Source organism: Sus scrofa, chromosome 15 (genome assembly GCF_000003025.6).
Source record: "Sus scrofa isolate TJ Tabasco breed Duroc chromosome 15, Sscrofa11.1, whole genome shotgun sequence".
Classification (NCBI taxonomy): Eukaryota; Metazoa; Chordata; class Mammalia; order Artiodactyla; family Suidae; genus Sus; species Sus scrofa.
This window is the reverse complement of record NC_010457.5, coordinates 32153402-32174288: the sequence shown is the minus strand read 5'-3', so window position 1 is coordinate 32174288 and position 20887 is coordinate 32153402. Positions and strand designations below refer to the sequence as shown.

Sequence of the window (20887 nt, the reverse complement as noted above, 5' to 3'; positions counted from 1 at the left end):
CTGTAACAGTTAAAATCAGGATGTCTTAGTAATAAAAGCTGTACATTTATCCTTGTTTCAAAATCTAAGAAGTTCCATGTTCTCAGGAAAATTATAACAAACACCATCTCTCAAATGTAACCATTGGAACAATGTATTCTGTGACATTTCTGTTTGCTTTATGCTAACTGTAGATTCATTTGTACAACTTAACCTACCCATTCAACAAATAGGTATTAAGAATCTATGGTGTCCTATGGTCTCTTCAGAAAGTAGTGCTGGGAAAACTGGACAGCTGTACATAAATTAATGACACCAGAACACACCCTCACACCATGCACAAAGATAAACTCAAAATGGCTTAAAGACAAACATAAAACATGACAATGTAAAACTTGAAACACAGGCAAAACACTCCCTGACATAAACCATACAAATGTTTTCCTAGGTCAGTCTCCTAAGGCAATAGAAATAAAATAAGCAAATAGAATCTAATAAAACTTACAAGCTTTTGCACCATAAAGGAAAAACCACAAACAAAATGGAAAGACAACCAGGAGAAAAGAACTGCAAACAATGCAACGGCAGGGGCTTAATCTTCAAAACATACAAAACAACTCAGAACAACAACAAAATCGAAAAATGGGCAGGACACTCTCCAAAGAAGACACTGATTGCCACTGGCATATGAAAAATGTTCAACATCACTAACTAGAGAAATGCAAATCAAAACTACAGTGAGGTACCACCTCATGGCAGTCAGAATGGCCATCATTAAGAAGTCTACAAATGAACACTGGAGAGGGTGTGGAGAAAAGGGAACCCTCCTACACTTTTGGTGGAAATGTAAATTGGTACAACCATGATGGAAAACAGTATGGGGGTGCCTCAGAAAACTAAATACAGAACTACCACATGATGTGGCAATCCCACTCCTGGGCATATATCCTGACAAAACTTGCATTCAAAAAAAATGAGTTCCTATTGTGGTGCAGCAGAAACAAATCTGACTAGGAACCATGAGCTTGCGGGTTCAATCCCTGGCCTCACTCAGTGGGTTAAGGAGCCGACATCACCATGAGCTGTGGTGTAGGGTCACAGATGCAGCTCGGATCTGGCGTTGCTGTGGCTGTAGCATAGGTCAGCGGCTATAGCTCCTATTCGATCCCTAGCCTGGGAGCCTCCATATGCCGCAGGTGTGGCCCTAAAAAGAAAAAAAAAATACACCCCTATTTTCATTGCAGCACTATTTACAATAACCAAGATATAGAAACAACCTAAATGTCCATGACAGATGACTGGATTTCAAGATGTGGTGTATATATATATATACACACACACACACAATGGACTACTACTCAGACATAAAGAACAAAATAATGCCACTTGCAGCAACATGGATAGAACTAGAGATTCTCATATTAAGTGAAGTAAATCAGAAAGTAAAAGACAAATACCGTATGATATCACTAATAGGTGGAATCTAAAACATGGCACAGATGAACCTATCTGCAGAACAGAAACAAAGAACTCAAAAAACAGAGAACAGACCGGTGGCTGCCAAGGGGGAGAGAGTGGGATAGATGGAGAATTTGGGGTTAGACGCGGTGGTGTGAGCTGTGGTCTAGGTTGCAGATGCGGTTCGGATCCCACGTTGCTGTGGCTCTGGTGTAGGCCGGCGGCTACAGCTCCAATTAGACCCCTAGCCGGGAACCTCCATATGCCATGGGTGTGGCCCTAGAAAAGGAAAAAAAAAAAAAAAAAAAAAAAGACAAAAAATAAATAAATAAATAAAAAGACAATGGCAGAATATTTTCTAGAATTTAATTATAAAGAATCTATAAAATGACAAACACAAAAAGATCTTTTAAGACCCCCACAAAACACCAGGCGTTCCCTGATGGCCTGGCGGTTAAGGATTGCATACCATCATTGCTGAGGCTCAGGTTTAATCCCTGGCCCAGGAATTTCCACATGCTGTGGGTGCAGCCAAAAAAACCAAAAACCAAGTAACAACAAAACACATCCTAGACAAGAAGAATAAATAGAGAAAAAAAGCCTTCATAAGAAAAAGGAGTTCCCGTCATGGCTCAGTGGAAATGAGTCTGACAAGCATCCATGAGGACGCAGGTTCGATCCCTGGCCTTGCTCGGTGGGTTAAAGATCGGGCATTGTCATGAGCTGTGATACAGGTCGAAGATCAGCTTGGATCTGGCATGGCTGTGGCTGTGGCACAGGGAATCAACTACAGCTCTGATTCGACCCTGGAAATCTCCATATGCCTCCAGTGAGGCCCTAAAAAAAAAAAAAAAAAAAAAAGCCCAAAACACAATTTACAACAAAGGGAGCCAGAAGATTTGGCAAGTATGCCAATAAACAGCAAGTGCAGATCTTATAATGCTCTATAATAGAAAGCAGATCACCATACCTTCAAAACAGAAGGAAAATGGAACCACAGTAGTCAATTTCCACTCTCCTTTACTTACCAATTCTACTCAGATTCATTTTAGGAATAAAACGAAAGCTTCAGTTGGTGGCACCTTTTTGTCCTGGGATGAGAAACATTCCCAGAGAAACAACTTTTAATAAAGAGCAAGTATCCTTTTTTGTGAAACTTCCACATACCACATTTTTGATAATTTCATCTTTGCCATCATGTTTCTGGACTTTGAGGAGATGATAGCAAAAATCCAGTACAGCAAAGCGCCGCTGCTGCCCCAGAAGCACGATGATCATGCAGCCAGCCCAGTGGAGCCCGTCGCCAAAACACTGTCTGGAAACAAGGAGCAGCAGGGACAGCGGGAGGTCAGACACGCGTGACCAGCCCTCTGCGGGGCAGGGAGGGAAAGCTGAGCAGCCGTGTTCCTGGTCTGATAAACACCTCTCTTTGGTTCCTCGGCCAAAGTGTTTCCTAACTTCCTTTTAGAACATGGCCTCTCCATGAAGAATGAGTTCATGACACTGTGGCCATTGGATCCAGCAAGATGCTCATCTGACTTGTGTAAGTCCCCAAGGGTTCAAAGAACTCCGGAAGCCCAGCCTGGAGGCCCAGCCTGGGCATCAGGTAAGAGCCCCCCATTTAAACAGCTTTACAGCAGCTCAGCAATCTGGGCGACCGTTTCCAGAGGAAGGCGCTTTGCTGCGTTAACCAAACGCCAGCTTCTCTCCCCCCCTCCCCCTCCCCCGGGCACACACTTACTCAACCGTAAACTCATGTGTCCCCACGGGAATGCAGTAGACAAACTGCATGGCGCTCCACAGCCTGTGAAACTCGACGCAGTCATCCACGTGCATGACCCCGTTGCTGGGCAGAGGCCCACGCCAGATGGGGTCATCCAGAAAGGTCCGGATCCGAGTCAGGATGACTTCAAACATGGACAGGCCACAGCAGAGACGCTCCTTTGTCAGCAGGTCCCCCTCTCTCGCTATTGCAATTTGCTGTAGGAAGAAAAGGGCCACGGGTGTGGCAGGAGGCTGCAATGTGGACACCATACTCCTCCAGTTTTGCTTTTGACTCACCAGACACGAGTCCAGCTTGGAAACTACTGCTTTTATTTATTTGTTTGCTTTTTTTTTTCCCAGGGCCACACCCATAGCATATGAAGTTCCCAGGCTAGGAGTTGAATCAGACCTGCAGCTGCCAGCACACCACAGCCACAGGATCTGAGCTGTGTCTGACCTACACCACAGCTCACAGCCATGCCAGATCTTTAATCCACTGAGCGAGGCTAGGGATCAAACCCCAGTCCTCATGGCTACTGGTCAGGTTCATTTCCACTGAGTCACAGTGGGAACTCCAGAAACTACTGATTTAGAAATAAGCATCAACAAAGTAAATATGTCAGCTATTACCTATATGTTTTATCAGACTAAATATTAAATATATTCTAGAGTCGAGGAGAACAGTCAAGTACAGCTGTTCTTAACAGGGAGTGATTTGCCTCCAGAGGACATCTGGCCAGTGTACGGAGATGTCTGTGGTTGTCAGAGCTTGGGATGGGTCTAGCGGCATCTGGTGGGTAGAGGCCAGGGATCCTGCTCAACATCCTACAATTCATAGGTCAGTCCCCACAGCAAAGAGCTGTCTCGTCCAAATGTAGCAAGTGCAAGTTAAGGCCGGGGAACACCTCCCTAACATCCTGCCTGTTGTTCGAAACCTAGGAGAAAGCCTTCTTTGTAAAGGGACGGCCAAGAAAAACAGCCACGTGCCAGCTGACATCCTAAGTCCTTTCCACATGTTAGCTCATTCTAACATCCCAGCCACTCTGTGACAAGGTCCTGTTATGAACCCCACTTGAGACACTGGGGCCTAAGCAGGCCTGTCCCACCTCCAGCCCCAACTGTGCCCATGGCCTGACCTGGACACTCAGCTCGCAGCAGCAGCAGGGGCCCCGGCATGAGTTACCTGAGGGGTTCCCAGTCTTTCAATCAGAGGGACAAGATGAAGTGGGGCGTACTTTGATTCTAGTCTTTTCATTTTGGCATCAAGTCTCTCTCCCTCTGCAGTGGAAAAAGATACATTACACTCTATTCCTTTGTATGAATGAATAACAACTGCACAAGTTTCACTTTGCCCAGAAAAAAGAACAACAAATGAAAAATATTTAAGTTAACATGTAGATTCTCCTTGAAAATTCCTTCATGGAACTGGCTCATTTGCTATATTTTAATTCAAAAAGAGGGGACTGATTCTCTGTTCAATATGCAACCTTTATTTTTTTTATTGTTTTTTCTTTTTTTTATTTGGCCACACCACGGCATGTGGAGTTCCCAGGTCAGGGATCAGATGTGAGTTGCAATCGCGACCATAGCTGCAGCAACGCTGGATCCTTAACGCACTGGGTCGGGCCAGGGATTGATCCTGCATCCCAGCACTCCAGAGATGCCGCCAATCCCACCGTGTCACAGCGGGAGGTCCTCAATATGTAGTTTTTAAAACTTACTGAAAAACCCAAATGTAATAAAGCAGAGCACGGTACAGCGCATGCTCTATGCCCATCTGCTGTGGTGACCTTGAGCTCAGGGTGCTTGTTTCACAGACCCCCGACGGCCCCACTCCCATGCTCTTCTAGAGCACATCCAGGGAGCACTTCAGGCCAAAGTACTGCATTGACTCGAAACTCACTTAACTACCTCATGTTACCAGTTACCCCAGGTCCCGACTGAAAAGGCACCAAAGACAGAGTTGGCCTTCAGTTCTCTGGTCTCACCGACGTGCATCCCCAGTCAGAGGCCTGGCTTACCTTTCACGTGGACTCTCGGCAATATGTTCTGGAACGGGGCTGCATGCAGCAGGTCACACACTTCTTCCAAAGACTAGAACACAGACAGAGAAGCTGCGACAGCTTATCTCACAGCAAAGAGGGACAAAGAAACTGGGTGCTGAAAACAAGACACATCTTTTTCACTTGGTATAACATAAACACTGCAAGCTGTACTGTCCAACAGGCGTCTCTGTGACAGTGGAAATGTCCCCGATCTATGTTGTTAAGGTACCTACCAGCCATATGTCATAAGGACTTGGGATGCGGCTGAGGAACTGAATTATCAGGTTTACTTTTTTTTTTTAGGGCTGCACATGCAGCATATGGAGGTTCCCAGGCTAGGGGTCGAATTGGACCGGACCTGCAGCTTCCGGCCTACGCCAGAGCCACAGCAACACAGGATCAGAGCCACATCTTCAACCTACCCCACAGCTCACGGCAATGCCAGATCCTCAACCCACTGAGCGAGGCCAGGGATCAAACCAGCAACCTCATGGTTCCTAGTCGGGTTCGCTTCCGCTGTGTCACAACAGGAACTCCAGTTTTACTTACTTTTGACCAATTTAAACACAGACCTGAGTAGACACAGCACTGAGCATGGCCCGGGTATTTATAGTCTGGCTGCCCTCCCTGCAGACAGGAAGAAGGTAGTTCCTGTGCAAACAGCACAGGAGGCAGAAGGAAAGGGCAGCATCAGCGATTCCCCAGAGCCCAAAACAAGCTGTCGCTCTGAACCTGTTTTTGGATCATAAACTCCTGTAAAGAAGCAATAAAACCCGATCTCCAGAATAATGCAGTGCAGAGAGAAGTATACTTCCACTATCACAGGGGTTACAGAAACACTTTTAAAAAACCCACCAGGAACCCCAAGATGGTCAAGAACAAGGCGCCCTTCCCAAGTCTGAGGGCCTGGAAACAAGGGAAGGCACCTTGGGTGCAGTGCGTTCACCTCAGGGCAGAAGGAGAGGAGGGGCTCTCACACCTCTGACTCTACACCACCCTGAAACCTTAGTCAAACCACCTGTCCAAAACAAAAAGGGGACCAGAGTGAAGACATAGGCTGACTGATGAATATCCCTTCTGAGGGTCTCCACAAAGAGAGAGCAAAGACCAAGAAAAGGAAGAGGAATTCCTGTCGTGGCTCAGCAGCAATGAACCCAACTAGCATCCATGTGGACGTGGGTTCGATCCCTCACCTCGCCCAGTGGGTTGAGGATCCAGCATTGCCGTGAGCTGCAGCATAGGTTGCAGAGGCGGCTCGGATCTGGCGTTGCTGTGGCTGTGGTGTAGGCTGCAGCTGCAGCTCTGACTCGACTCCTAGCTTGGGAACCTCCATATGCCTCAGGTGTGGCCCTGAAAGCACCCCCCCCCCGAAAAAAAAGAGATTAGGAAGAGAAACTTGGTACCCATCCAGTGAGGTCCCATCGTCACCTAACACAACCCGGTGCAGCAGCCAATCAGCCACCCCTGCTCTGCCAGAACCCTCCAGAGGGGCTGGCCCCGCCAGTCCTGTCCCCAAGTCCAGCAGCAACACTAGCACTTCACACAGAATCCATGTGACAGGAGCCCTTTGAGGCCAGCACACACACAGGACCTGGTCCCAGGCCTCCTGCACGAAGAGAAGGCGGTGTGGGGACGGAGGGAGGACACGCAGAAAGAAGGCAGGTAGGTGGCAGATGGCGAGGGCTTGCTACACACAGAACAGAGCACGATGTCTGTGGGACAGGAAGCTGCAAACAGCCTGAGGAACGTTACCACTTACTAACATGGAGTGACTATCAGGATATATTTACTGTCGAGTGAAAAAAAGCCAAATAGAGACAGGCAACTGGCCCAACTGCATCACCAGAGGGTAGGAGGACCCTTGGCATGTGAATCACTGCAAAAGAGTGGCCTGGCCAATGGTGGCCAACGAGAAACTTTGATGAGGGGGGGAACTGCTGGGGTTGAGCCACACAGGTGGAGGCTCTGTAGGTGGTAAAAGTTCCTGCCCACTGGCGACACACTCTGGAGGGGCCACTTGGCCATCAGTGCTGCTTCCAGGGGTCGTTTTACCAATGAACTCAAATTTCTGCCCCAAACCACACCAGGGACAGAGGGAGAATGCTATAAAATCCAGCATTAAAAACAATCTAAAACTATTCTAAAACAAAAAGTTTCATAAACATACATATAAAAGCTTAAAAAACCCTACCTTATCAAAATTTTCAGGTTGAGCTTAGAGACAGAATGTAAAAAAACAAACAAGGAGTTTCTGCTGTGGCTCAGAGGGTTAAGGATCTCTGTGAGGATGTGGTTTTGATCCCTGGCCTCGCTCAGTGGGTCAGGGATCTGGCGTTGCCACAAGTTGCAGTGTAGGTTGCAGATGTGGCTCAGATCTGGCGTTGCTGTGGCTGTGGTGTAGGCTGGCCGCTGCAGCTCCGATTCCATATGCCACAGGTGTAGCCCTAAAAAGAAAAAAAGAAAAAAGTAAAACAAAACAACCCTTCTACAGTAAGCTAGAAGCATCTCCCCAGTGCAGAGGTTCAGACTGAGATCAACAGTTTTGGATACTGAACCAAATCCTGGTGCCAGGTGGGGCCACCTCTACCCTGGGGGCCTCACCACAGGCTCGTGGTGCCCCCTGCAGCTGGGTGATGTTTACCCGTATTTCCTAATGTGACAATTTGGAGGACACATCTATAGGCTTAACATCTCCGCTGATATTAATGGGAGAACACACAGATGTCAAACATACTTTATCACCACCTTCCTCAGAGACACTGAAACCACCACCAAGGAGAGCGCAGGGTCTAGAGTTAGGGTGTGATGAGATGGAGTGAGAAGACCCATGCATCTTCCACCCTGCAGAATCCTACCCTGGTGGACCTACTGCAAAACACCCCCGATTTCCAAAAGGACAAAAGCAACTTCAGGAAATTCCAGCCTGAGCAGGGCCTGGGAGCAGAGTCACCCAACACAGAGCTTGGCTTCTTGCCACCACACAAGGGGCACTGACAGGTGAGATGGAGCAGGAGGAAGTGAAGGGTGATGGTGCACAGAGGGCAGGAGAGGGTGGGGACAGGGACTCCTGCAGGGCAGGGCCACCTGCCCAGGAACCACACATGGACCACAGAATCTTCAGGGAAAAGAAAATGGGGAGTTCCCATTGTGGCTCAGCAGGTTAAGAACCCAAATAGTATCCTTGATGACGCAGGTTCAATCCCGGGCCTTGCTCAGGGGTTAAGGATTTAGTGTTGCCGTGAGCCATGGTGTAGGTCACAGATGAGGCTCAGATCCTGTGTTGCTGTGGTGTAGGCTGGCAGCTGTGGCTCTGATTCAACTCCTAGCCTGGGAACTTCCATATGCCATGGGTGTGGCCCTAAAAATAAAAGTTAAAAAAAGGTAAAAAATTCAGTAACATTAAAAATTAGCTCTTCAGTCACATGAAGTCACACTTCAAGCTTAAGCTACAGAACCTTCCATCACAGACAAGTTCACATAGGCAGCTTACATGCATGTCACATAATTTAGATGCAGCAAACACTATATAATAATATAAACATTATTCATACCACAGTAAGAATTCTTACACAGTAATACATTCCTAAATGATGAACTAAGTGACATTTTTGTTTTTTAGCTGTAGGGGAAAAAAAATTGAAATTAAAGCCCAAATAGTCATGGGAAAAAAATAGTGTTTCCCAACTCTTGCTCCCCTCCCCCTACTAAATAACCCCAGTAAACCAAGCCTCCAAAGAAGGCCCCCTCCCCTCACCCATGGACGTGGGGCAGGGCAGGGCTGGGCACTCACCAGGCTCTGCTCGATGAGCAGGCAGAAGAGGACGGCATTGCCCACCTCCCGCAGGTTCTGGAAGCACACGGTCTTCAGCTCCGCGTACTCCACGATGTCCTTCAGCTGGTGGTGGAAGAACTCCAGGATGCCTGTGGAGACAGAGAATGAGCTGGAGGGAAGGGAGCCCCGCAGAGTGCGGTCTGGGGTCCACAGCCAGAGGCACCACTGCTGGCCACGAGCATTCTGACTCCACCACCACGCCCCCATGCGTCCTGACCCCAGCGCCTTCCCTGCAGTGGTGGTCTGTCCACCACCTGGGCCCTGGGCCTCAGCGCCAAAGCCTCCTTCCGTCACATCTGTAAAGCACAGCTTGTTTCAGTGTGCTTTGCAGATACTGTGTTTTTGACAAATTGAAGGTCTGCAGCACTCAGGTCTACAGGTGCCATTTCTTCCAACAGCATCTGCTCACTTGATGTCTCTGTCATATTTTGGAAGTTCTTACAATATTTTTGACTTTTCCATTATTATTTTGTTATGGTGACCTGGAATCAGTGATCTTCGATGTTACTATTGCAAAATGATCACGATTTGCTAAAAGCTCAGGTGATGGTTAGCATTTTTTAGCATGAAGTGTTTTATTTTTTAGTTTTTATTTTTTTTTTTTAGGGCCACACCCATGGCATATGGAGGTTCCCAGGCTAGGGGTCCCATCAGAGCTACAGCTGCCAGCCTACACCACAGCCACAGCAATGCAGGATCCAAGCCACATCTGCGACCTACACCGCAGCTTACAGCAATGCCAAATCCTTAACCCACTGAGCAAGGCCAGGAATCAAATCTGCAACCTCATGGTTCCTGATCAGATTCTTTTCCTCTGCTCCATAATGGGAACTCCCATGAATTGTTTTTAAAGGTATATATATTTTTTAAGACAAACACTACTGCATACTTAATAGATTATAGTACAGTATAAACACAACTCGACATGCCCTGGGCAATAAATTCTCGTGGCTCACTTTATTGTGATATCTGTTTTACTGTGGTTGTCTGGAATCATACCCGTAGTATTGCTGAGGTCTGCCTCTATCTTCACAGAGGAGGCATCACATTGCAAGAATAACTAAGAAAAACCATATCATCATCTCCAGCAGACCTAGAAGGTTACTGGTGAAATTCTATATCCCTTCATAGATACAAAAGGGAATGTTCTTAATCTGATAAAGGGCATCTACAAAAACCCTGCAGCTCATAGGGTGAAACCTGCTTGCCTTCTCCCAGAGCTCCAGAGCAAGACAATGAATCTTCACCATCATCCCAGAGGCCTTGGCAGCCTTAATAAAGCGGGAAGAGACACAGGCAAAAAGCCTGGCGAGAACTCAATGTATCCCATTCAATGCTGACCAGTCAGAAATCCCTGAGCTGCAGCAGTAACGAACCTAACTAGCATCCATGAAGACTCAGGTTCGATCCCTGGCCTTGCTCAGTAGGTTAAGGATCCGGCATTGCCGTGAGTTGTGTAGGTCACAGACACGGCTTGGCTCCCGAGTTGCTGTGGTTGTGGTGTAGGCCAGTGGCTACAGCTCCAATTCAACCCCTAGCTTTGGAATTTCCGTATGCTGAAAGTGTAGCCCTAAAAAGCAAAAAAAAAAAAAAAAAAAAGAAGAAGAACAAGATGAAGAAAGTAATGCCTGAGCTGATTCCACAATTTATTTATTTACTTTTCTGGCCACATCTGTGCCTCCACAGTGACCCGAGCTACTGCAGTCAGATTCTTAACCCATTGTGCCATGACAGGAACTCCATGACTCCAGAACTTACAGTCATACACAAGACCTAGAATAGCTAAAACAACCCTGAGACTAACAAAGTTGGAGACTTAGGATATTTCAAACCCCTCACCCCAACAGGTTAGGTCTGAGTGCCATTCTGCAAGGACCCCATGGCCCAGCCTGCCTGAGGCCCTTCCTCCTTCCTCGTCCACCCCCTACCCCATTCCTCCCTAGTGTGCACACAGACCCTGTTGGGGGAGGGAACGCTCCTTCACATGTGTCACTGCCCAACAGGCATCATGGTGCTATCCGCACGGCAGTCCATGCCAGCTGTGTAAAGATGTGTGGAGAGAAGCCCTGAAGACTAGCTCTGGATATGACCCAAACGGCTTTGTCTTTGACATTTAAAATGTCCACTTGGGTGTTCCTGTCATGGCTCAGCGGAAATGAATCTGACTAGCATCCATGAGGGCACAGACTGGATCCCTGGCCTCGCTCAGTGGGTTAAGGATCCGGGGTTGCAGTGAACTGTGGTGTAGGTCACAGACATGGCTCGGATCCCACATTGCTGTGGCTGTTGTGTAGGCCGGCAGCTAAAGCTCCAATTCGATCCCTAGCCTGCGAACCTCCATATGCCATGGGTGTGGCCCTAAAAAGACAAAAAATAAAAAAATAAAATGTTCACCTGTAGTCAGGACCCAAGCATCAGTTCCATTACCCCAATATTACTCATCTATGCTCTGAGGTTCCCCTAAGCCAGGGCATACCAATAGTTATTTCCCTTCCCAGTGGCCCACAGGGGTGCCTGTCTCCTCAAAGACCAACAACAGCTGGGGCCGGAACCTGCAACATCTGGGGGCGCAGCCACACTGGCCAGCTGCCTATCAGAACCACCTCTTGTCAGCGACCCACGTGTGGGCCAAACTCACTAGACAGGATAGTTGTCCCGCTTTCAAGAAAGTATTAATGGATGCGAAACAAGAGGTAGTTTGTTAAGAGAAAAAGGTTCCGAGAGTCCAATTTTATGACAGACAATGCTGTTTAAGTGGAGAACCCCAAACCTGCTCTTGTCAGGACATGCAGGTCTGGCACCCAGAAGGGCGCATCTTCCTGAGGGCCCTACAGTCAGCCAGGCAACAAGAGAGACTCTCATTAGGGGGAGGCTGCGAGACAGACAGACAGGATGCACCATCTGGGCTGCCCCCGAGGCCTGGGCCGCACAAGCCCTGCAGCAGCTGTACCTGCCAGTGGAGCTGCCTGCCCCTCCCTGCTCAGTGATCATCAAGATCCTGATGTTGCCGGAGAGCCCAGGCGCACAGGGGTCACAGCCCTGTCACCCCCCAACCCAGCTTTCCCACTTAAAATGGCAAGTGCCACACACCCTCCTGCACACCTGCTTCCGGATAAAAGGCTCCTTTATTTGTCCTGCTGGAAACAATGGGGTTGGGCTCTCCATCTCCTCTCACCAGGAGAAAGCAGATCTGATGCTTATCAGTAATTTCTGACTTGATTTCCCATCCTGAGACCTGGGGCTGACACTGTCCCTCCCCATGCACCCCAGGAAGGCACCATGCTCACCAGGGGAGCCGTACTCGTGCCGCGGCAGCCGGCAGACCTTGGGCATCACCTCCATCAGCGTCTTCACGTACTGCAGGATGGTGCCTTGCAGCTGTAGGAGACAGGCTGTGTCAGCCACCAGCCCCGCTGCCGCGCAGGCCATGGGTGTAATGTGGACTTTTGAAAAGGTGCCTGTTAGTAAAATGCACGGCAATGACCCGGTACTGAGAATCACTGTGGCTGGAAAGGAAACCCCACCCACAAAAGGAAAGCAACCCTGATGGAAGGGAAAGTCCCTCCCCACATAGGGACTGGGTGCAGAATCCTTCCCCTGGGAAGGAGGTGCACCCGAGGTGAACATACCAGGCTCTTAACCACCTTCAGCAGCTCTTCCATGACCACTGCGATGCCCTGGTAGCCAAGCAGCCGGCAGATGACCTGGAAGTGGGGGGGGCCCACGAAGTTCCGGTAGCTGCCATAGATGCTCGAATAGGCCAGGTTTAAAGCCTGGGGACAGAGAATGTCAGCTCTTGATGAAGCTGCCCCACCACACAGATGAAAATGAAGATCGATAACATAAGTGCATTTGCACACAGCACCCGCAGGTGGAAGGATCCAGAGAACCCGTTAGCCTGCCCTTTATTGGTGTCTATGTTTTCAACCTAAATACATGAAAACCAGGAGTTCCCGTTGTGGCTCAGTGATTAATGAACCCAACTAGTATCCATGAGGATGCAGGTTCGATCACTCAGTGGGTTAAGGATCTGGTGTTGTTGTGAGCTATGGTGTAGGTCGTAGACGCGGCTCAGATCCCACATTGCTTTGGCTGTGGTGTAGGCTGGCAGCTACAACTCCAATTTGACCCCTAGCCTGGGAACCTCTGTATCCCATGGGTGTGGCCCTAAAAAGGCAAGACCAAAAAAAAAAAAAAAGACATGAAAACCAGCTTGCTAACAAGAAAGAAAAAAAAAATCCATTTGGTTTTCCAATATTTATTAAACTGCCAGTCCCAGAGAAGCTATTTTGAGGTCCTAGAATGAGAAAAGAATACATCATAGGGTTTTTATCAGAAGTGGGTGTTGGATTTTGTCAAAGGCTTTTTCTGTGTCTACTGAGAGGATCATATGGTTTTTATTCTTCAGTTTGTTAATGTGGTGTATCACACTGATGGATTTGCAGATATTGAAGAACCCTTGCATTCCTGGGATAAATCCCACTTGATCATTAAGTACAATCCTTTTAATGTATTGTTGGATGTGGTTTGCTAGTATTTTGCCGAGAATTTTGCATTGATGTTCATCAGTGAAATTGGCCCGTAGTTTTCTTTTGTTGTGGTATCTTTGTCTGGTTGTGGTATCAGGGTGATGGTGGCCTCATAGAATGAGTTTGGGAGAATCCCTTCCTCTGCAATTTTTTGAAATCCCTTCAGAAAGTGGGCATAACAGGAACCTACCTCAACATGATAAAGGCCACATAGGACAAACCCACAGCAAACATCATTCTCAATGGTGAAAAGCTGAAAGAATTCCTGCTGAGATCAGGAACAAGACAAGGACGTCTGCTCTCGCCACCACTCTTCAACACAGCGAACTAGGTAAGTCCTAGCCACGGCCATCAGAGAAGAAAAAGAAATGAAAGGAATCCAAATTGGAAAGGAAGAAATAAAACTATCACTATCTGCAGATGACATGATACTATACCTAGAGAATCCTAAAGACTCTACCAGAAAACTGTTAGAGCTCATCCATGAATATGGCAAAGTGACAGGATAGAAAATTAATACACAGAAATCAACAGCATTTCTATACACTAACACTGAAAGAGCAGCAAGAGAAATTAGGGAAGCAATCCCGTTTACCACTGCACCCAAAAGAATAAAATACCTAGGAGTAAACCTACCTAAAGAGACAAAAGACCTGTACTCTGAAAACTATAAGACACTGATGATAGAAAGCAAAGACGACACAAATAGATGGAAAGACATACCATACTCTTGGATTAGAAGAGTCAATATTATCAAAATGACTATATTACCTAAGACAATCTACAGATTCAATGCAACCCCTATCAAATTACCAAGGACATCTTTCACACAACTCAAACAAAATATTTATGTTTGTTTGGAAGCACAAAAGACCCAGAATAGCCAAAGGCATCCTGAAAAAGAAAAACAGAGCTGGAGGAATCAGGCTCCCGGACTTCAGACTATACTACAATGCAACAATCATCAAAACCGTATGGTACTGGCACAAAAACAGAAATATAGATCGGTGGCACAGGAAAGCCCAGAATTAAACCCACGCAACCCACAGCCAACTCATCTATGACAAAGGAGGCAAGGATATACAATGGAGAAAGGACAGTTTGTTCAATAAGTGGTGCTGGGAAAGCTGGACAGCCACATGGAAAAGCATGAAAGTAGAACACTCCCTAACACCATACACAAAAAGAAACTCCATAAAGACCTAGATTAAAGACCTAGATATAAGACCAGATACTACAAAACTCTTAGAGGAAAACATAGGCCAAACACTCTCTGACATCAACGACAGCAACATCTTCTCAGATCCACCTCTTAGAGTATTGGCAATAAAAACAAAAATAAACAAATGGGACCTAATCAAACTTCAAAGTTTCTGCACAGCAAAGGAAACCCTTAACAAAACGAAAAGACAACCCACAGAATGGGAGAAAATTTTTGTAAGGGAATCAACTGACAAGGGATTCATCTCCAAAATTTATAAACACCTTCTTCAGCTTCATACCAAAAAAACAAACAACCCCATTCAAAAATGGGCAGAAGATCTAAACAGACAATTCTCCAAAGAAGACATACAGATGGCCAAAACACACATGAAAAGATGTTCAACATCACTCATTAGTAGAGAAATGCAAATCAAAACCACTCTGAGGTACCACCTTACACCAGCCAGAATGGCCATCATCAAAAAGTCTACAAACAAGAAGTGCTGGAGAGGGTGCGGAGAGAAAGGAACCCTAGTACACTGTTGGTGGGACTGTAAGTTGGTGCAACCACTGTGGAAAGCAGTATGGAGATTCCTCAGAAAGCTAAAAAGAGAATTCCCATTTGATCCAGAAATCCCACTCCTGGGCATCTATCCAGAGAAAACCATGACTTGCAAAGACACATGTACTCCAATGTTCATTGCAGCACTATTTACAATAGCCAAGACATGGAAACAACCTAAATGTCCATCGACAGAGGAGTGGATCAAGAAGAGGTGGTACATATACACAATGGAATATTACTCAGCCATCAAAAAGAACGAAATACCAGCATTCTTAGCAACATGGATGGACCTAGAAACTATCATGCTAAGTGAAGTCAGCCATACAATGAGACACCAACATCAAATGCTTTCATTGACATGTGTAATCTGAAAAAAGGACAGATGGAACTTCTTTGCAGAACAGATGCTGACTCATAGACATTGAAAAACTTATGCTCTCCGGAGGAGACAGTTTGGGGGGTTGGGGGGATGTGCTTGGGCTGTGGGATGGAAATCCTGTGAAATCAGATTGTTATGATCATTATACAACTACAGATGTGATCAATTCATTTGAGTAATAAAAAAAAGTAAAAAAATAAAATTAAAAAAAAAAAAAAAATACATCATAGCACCTCACTGCTCCCTATCTTCCTGCTCCCAGTCTTCTAGGGAAGACACCCAAGGACAGACTCTGATGGGGAAGTAGGGGGCATAGGAGCTGAGGACAGCAGCCCTGATTTCTGATAGATAGGACCTCCAAGCTTGTCTGAGGAAACAGGCACACACTTTGCAGGGAGATTCCTAATGGAAGCATTCAGTGTTTCCCTCTTGGCACTTCTTTGGCTGCACCTTGCAAATTCTGATGCATTTGCATTTCATCCAGCTCAAGGTTTTTTTGTTAGGTTTTTTTTTTTTTCCTCTTTTTTAATTTACCTTAAGACTTCCTCTTGCCCTAAGGATCACTTAGAAATGTTAATTTCTATGTGTTTGGAGATGTTCTTGTCATCTTTTTGTTAGTCAAACTAGAACCTGAGTTCACTGTGATCAGATAACCTTCTGTTCCCAGTCTTTTAATTTTATTGAGGTTGTCTGATGACCCAGAATATGGTCTACCTTGGAGAATGCTCCATGGGCACTTGAAAAGAATGTGTGTTCTGCTGTTGTTGGTTGAAGTGTTCTATATATGGCAATGATATCCTGTTGGTTGATGATGTTTAGTTCTTCTTGGCTGCTGATTTTCTGTGTACTTACTCTTTAGGTTACTAAATGAGAGGGATGTTGACTTCCCGAACTACTACTGTGGAGTTGTTCAGTTCTCCTTTCACTTCTGTCAGTTTTTGCTTCAACTATTTGAAACTCTGCTGTTTGGTGCATAAACATTTAGGATTGCTGTATTTTCTTGGTGTCTTGACCTTTTTATCAACATGTACTGTCCCTCTTTGTCCCTGAAATCTGCTTTGCTCTGAAATCTACTTTATCCTATATTCATACAGTAACTCCTGCCTTCCTCTGATTAATGTTTGTGTGGTACATCTTATACCAGCCTTTTACTTTTAACCTACCTATATCATTAATTTGAAATGAGCTTCTTACACAATCACTTTTAACTGTCTTCAGACCACTTATACTTAATATATTTACACATCATGTAATTACTATTTGAGTGTGTGTGTGTGTGCTCACACGTGCGTCTTCTTAGGGCCAAACCCACAGCGTAGTGGAAGTTCCCAGACTAGGGGTCAAATCCAAGCCAGAGCCACCAGTCTACACCACATCCACAGCAACGCCAGATCCGAGCTACATCCACAACCTACTCCGCAGTTTGCGGCAGTGTCAGATCCTTTAACCCACTGAGCAAGGCCAGGGATCCAACCCACATCCTCATGTATAGTCGGGTTCTTAACAACAGGAACTCCTAAGTAGGTTCTTAAATAGGCTCCATGTCATTCTTCCTGTCTTCCTGTAGGTCACTTAAACATTTTTTAGAACTTGTGATTTACCTGTGTCATTTCTGAGAGTATCTCTTTGCACAGGTCTTTTAGTTGTGCTCCAGGTCTTATATTACACATTACATAAGCGACCACAACCTACTGTTATCAACATGTTATGGCTTTGAGTGAAGTAAACGACCTTTTCCTCCTTTTAGGTCCCTATATCCTTCCTCCTTCCCCTCTTATAAATGTCCTGAATATTACCTCTATGTGCACAGAACCACATTAGGACGACAAGGATTCCAAAGAACTGGCACAGCAGATCTGGTTGCTCAGCTCCAAATATCCTAAGGAGGCCAGACTGCAATTCCTGGGAACTCACCTCTTATAATGCTGTCTATTGAAACAGCTTTCTATACTTGGGACACTTAACCATGCCATACAAGCTTGTCTAGGTATTTTGTACAAAGAGCGATTTAAGGCAAGATCCTCCTTTCCTTCTGTGGGTTCTGGGGTTTCAGTAACTAGAGTGTGTCTATTGCCCTGTCAAGGCTTTGGATGTGGGTGTTCCTCTGGGCTTTTCTTCCTAGGGCAGGACCACTCTGTATGTCCCATGTGACCCCCAGGAGGGACCACTGGAAGCCTGCACCTGCTTCCATCACCACCTGATGCATCTTTCCCTCTTACACCTTTGCGTTCTTTGGCTGTAATAAACAGCAGCTCTGAGTCCTCCTGGAGACTGACCAAATATGCAGGTAGACCTGGGACCCTCACAACAGAAAATCTGAGTCTAAACCGACAATCAAGTGCAAGACTGACCAAGGTGGAAACACTACCAAATGCCTGTCCCGCATCCACCCCCAGGACCCTATCAGACTTGCAAGGACCATGTCTTGGTCGTGGGTTCACATATAACCCTCTCCCCCATCCATCCTCAAAGCAACAACTCTGGGTTTTTTTGGTTTTTTTTTTTTTTTTTATTTGTATTTTTTCCATTTTGTTTTTTCTATCATAGTTGATTTACACTGTTCTTCTGTCAATTTCTACTGTACAGCAAAGTGACCGAGTTATATACATATATATATACACATATTCTTTTTCTCACATTATCCTCCATCAATGTTCCATCACAAGTGACTGGACATAGTTCCCTGTGCTAAACAGCAGGATCTCATTGCCCATCCACTCTAAATGCAATAGTTTGCATCTACTAACCCCAGACTCCCAGTCCATCCCACTCCCCGCTACCAACTCTGCTTTAAATGCTGGGATTCTAAGTGAGGTTTTTGCTTGGTAACAAGTTCTAGCACTTGAAAAGCATGCAAAGCACAAGTGAAATCACAGAACCTTATGTTACAAGTGAGGAAACTCACTCCCAAAGACACCCTGACTTGCTGGGGGCCTGGGGATCAATGACACCTGGTGCCAGGCCCCTCAACAAGTGTCCGGCTTCCTGGAGACCTCACTCACCCTCTACATAGCACATCCCAGGGACAACACAATCAGAGCAATGTAACTACTCAAGAGGGAGGGGAAGAGGCACCACCTCTGGAGAGAGAAAAACTACAAATGCTGCACTGTGAAACATTTAGACTCAGAGGAGGGGAGCCTCGCAGCTCAATTCAAGAAACACTGCTTGTCATGCCTGAAGCAGAGACTGGGGCCTCCTCTAGAACCCAGAGGCTCCAGATCTCATCATGCACACTGAGTTCTCCAACATTCTTGACACTGTGTGTCTTCAACTGAAAAGTAGGGGCAATCTTACTTACTTTACAGGAAAGAGAACATCAGTGATGTACTCAAGAGGCTGTTCGCTCAGAGAGGTGGTATTATCAAGAGCCAAAAGATAAGGCTGGCCGTGTGGAAACCACAGAGGCAACAGCTTAAAAAGCTAACGAGGGATTCCGTCGTGCGCATGGTTAACGAATCGACTAGACATGAGGTTGCGGTTCGTCCTGCCTTCTCATGGTTGACGATCGGTTGCGTGAGCTGTGGTGTAGTGCAGACGCGGCTCGGATCCGCATGCTGTGGCTGTGGTAGCTGGTGCTACAGCTCCGATTCGACCTAGGAACCCATATGCCGGGAGCGCCAAAAAAAAAAAAAAAAAAAAAAAAAAAAAAAAAAAAGCTAACGAGGATAGTTTGAACAAATGCATCATCAACAGAATTCAGAAAAGGAAAACATGTCTCAAACCAGTCCACCAGAGACAGCCACTGTTTAATGTTTCAATATGCTTTCCTCTGGGTTTATCTTTTTGTAATCAGGAACTTTGTTTGGAGTTGGATTGTTTTCTTTTTCTCAGCCCCCAAGATCTTGTTAGTAAGATCTAGTGTTTATTTTCAATGACAGCACTGCATTCCACTGGACAATAACTTGTTCCAGTGCTCTTGGTGGTCAGTCAGTTTACCGCTACGGTTTTTATGATGATGTACTGTATTATCAACCCCATAACAGGCCTTACTTTGTACCTGTCTGATTTATTTCCTTAGGAGTCAGGCTTCCTACAAGTGAGAACATTTTATATACTGATGAACACTGGCAGAGGCTGCATGGAACCATTCGGTCCCACGGGCACTCCTGCAGCCACACTTAAGGCAACTTCATTCCTCCAAACTTTTCCAATCTGACAGGCCAAATAATTCTTACTGCTGTCATTTGTTTTTCTGCCATCTATTTTTATTTTTTTACTTCACTTTTTTGGGAAGGGTCTGCTCATTGTATCTGGCTCCATTTTACTACAGAGCGCTTGCCTTTTTCTTATTAAATTATAAAAGCACTTTAAATACTAACAAAACACTTAGTGATACCCTTGCTGCCGCACATCCAGCCACCATCAGCTGGGACACTTGCCGTATTTCACAGGATGGTGGGTGTCCTGTGGTTTGCATCATGGGCCCACTTTACCTGTGGTTTTCGGATGAAAGCTGTTTTCCCCATGCTCCCTCCCACCTCAGCACCTCTCTTCAAGATGTCACAGTTGATTAGCCACCCTGATCCTCTATCACAGGTGTGCTCCCAAGCCTCTTCCACACATTTTCTTGGCTTGATGTTTTCAAACCTTTAAGTCTGCCAACATTTTGCACATGGCATGATACATTTAAATTACTGCAACTACACTGATTCGAACTACACCAACTACGTCTCACTGTGAACTTAAAAATCATAATACACGAGTTCCCGTTGCGGCTCAGTAGTTAACAAATCCAACTAGGAACCATGAGGTTGAGGATTCGATCCCTGCCCTTGCTCAGTGGATTAAGGATCCGCCGTTGCTGTGGTGTGGGTCACAGACACGGCTCGGATCAAGAGTTGCTGTGGCTCTGGCGTAGGCCGGTGACTACAGCTCCGATTTGACCCCTAGCCTGGGAACCTCCATATACAGCTGGAGTGGCCCAAGAAATGGCAAAAAGACAAAAAAAAATCATAATCATAATCATCATACAGATACAAAAGAACCTACCTTTGATCCATGCAAATACTGGGGTTGTGCATTTGGCTGTTTATCCCTTTGAAATTCTTGAGAAAATGGTAATACTGTCCGAACAAATCTAAACAAGAAAGGTTTAAAAAAAAAAAAAAAGAAAGAAAGAAAGTAAACCAA

The 20887-nt window shown here is 46.0% G+C and overlaps 1 protein-coding gene across 1 annotated transcript in view; it reads right to left on the bottom strand.

The window, feature by feature from the left end:
- The window catches only part of CYFIP1 (cytoplasmic FMR1 interacting protein 1), a 110665-nt gene that overhangs the window by 807 nt on the left and 88971 nt on the right, over nucleotides 1-20887 (bottom strand). Inside the window, 8 exon segments of the mRNA XM_021075607.1 lie at nucleotides 2605-2752; nucleotides 3179-3417; nucleotides 4385-4479; nucleotides 5223-5295; nucleotides 9037-9167; nucleotides 12366-12456; nucleotides 12708-12851; nucleotides 20747-20834. Of these exon segments, the coding sequence (XP_020931266.1) occupies nucleotides 2605-2752; nucleotides 3179-3417; nucleotides 4385-4479; nucleotides 5223-5295; nucleotides 9037-9167; nucleotides 12366-12456; nucleotides 12708-12851; nucleotides 20747-20834 (1009 nt within the window).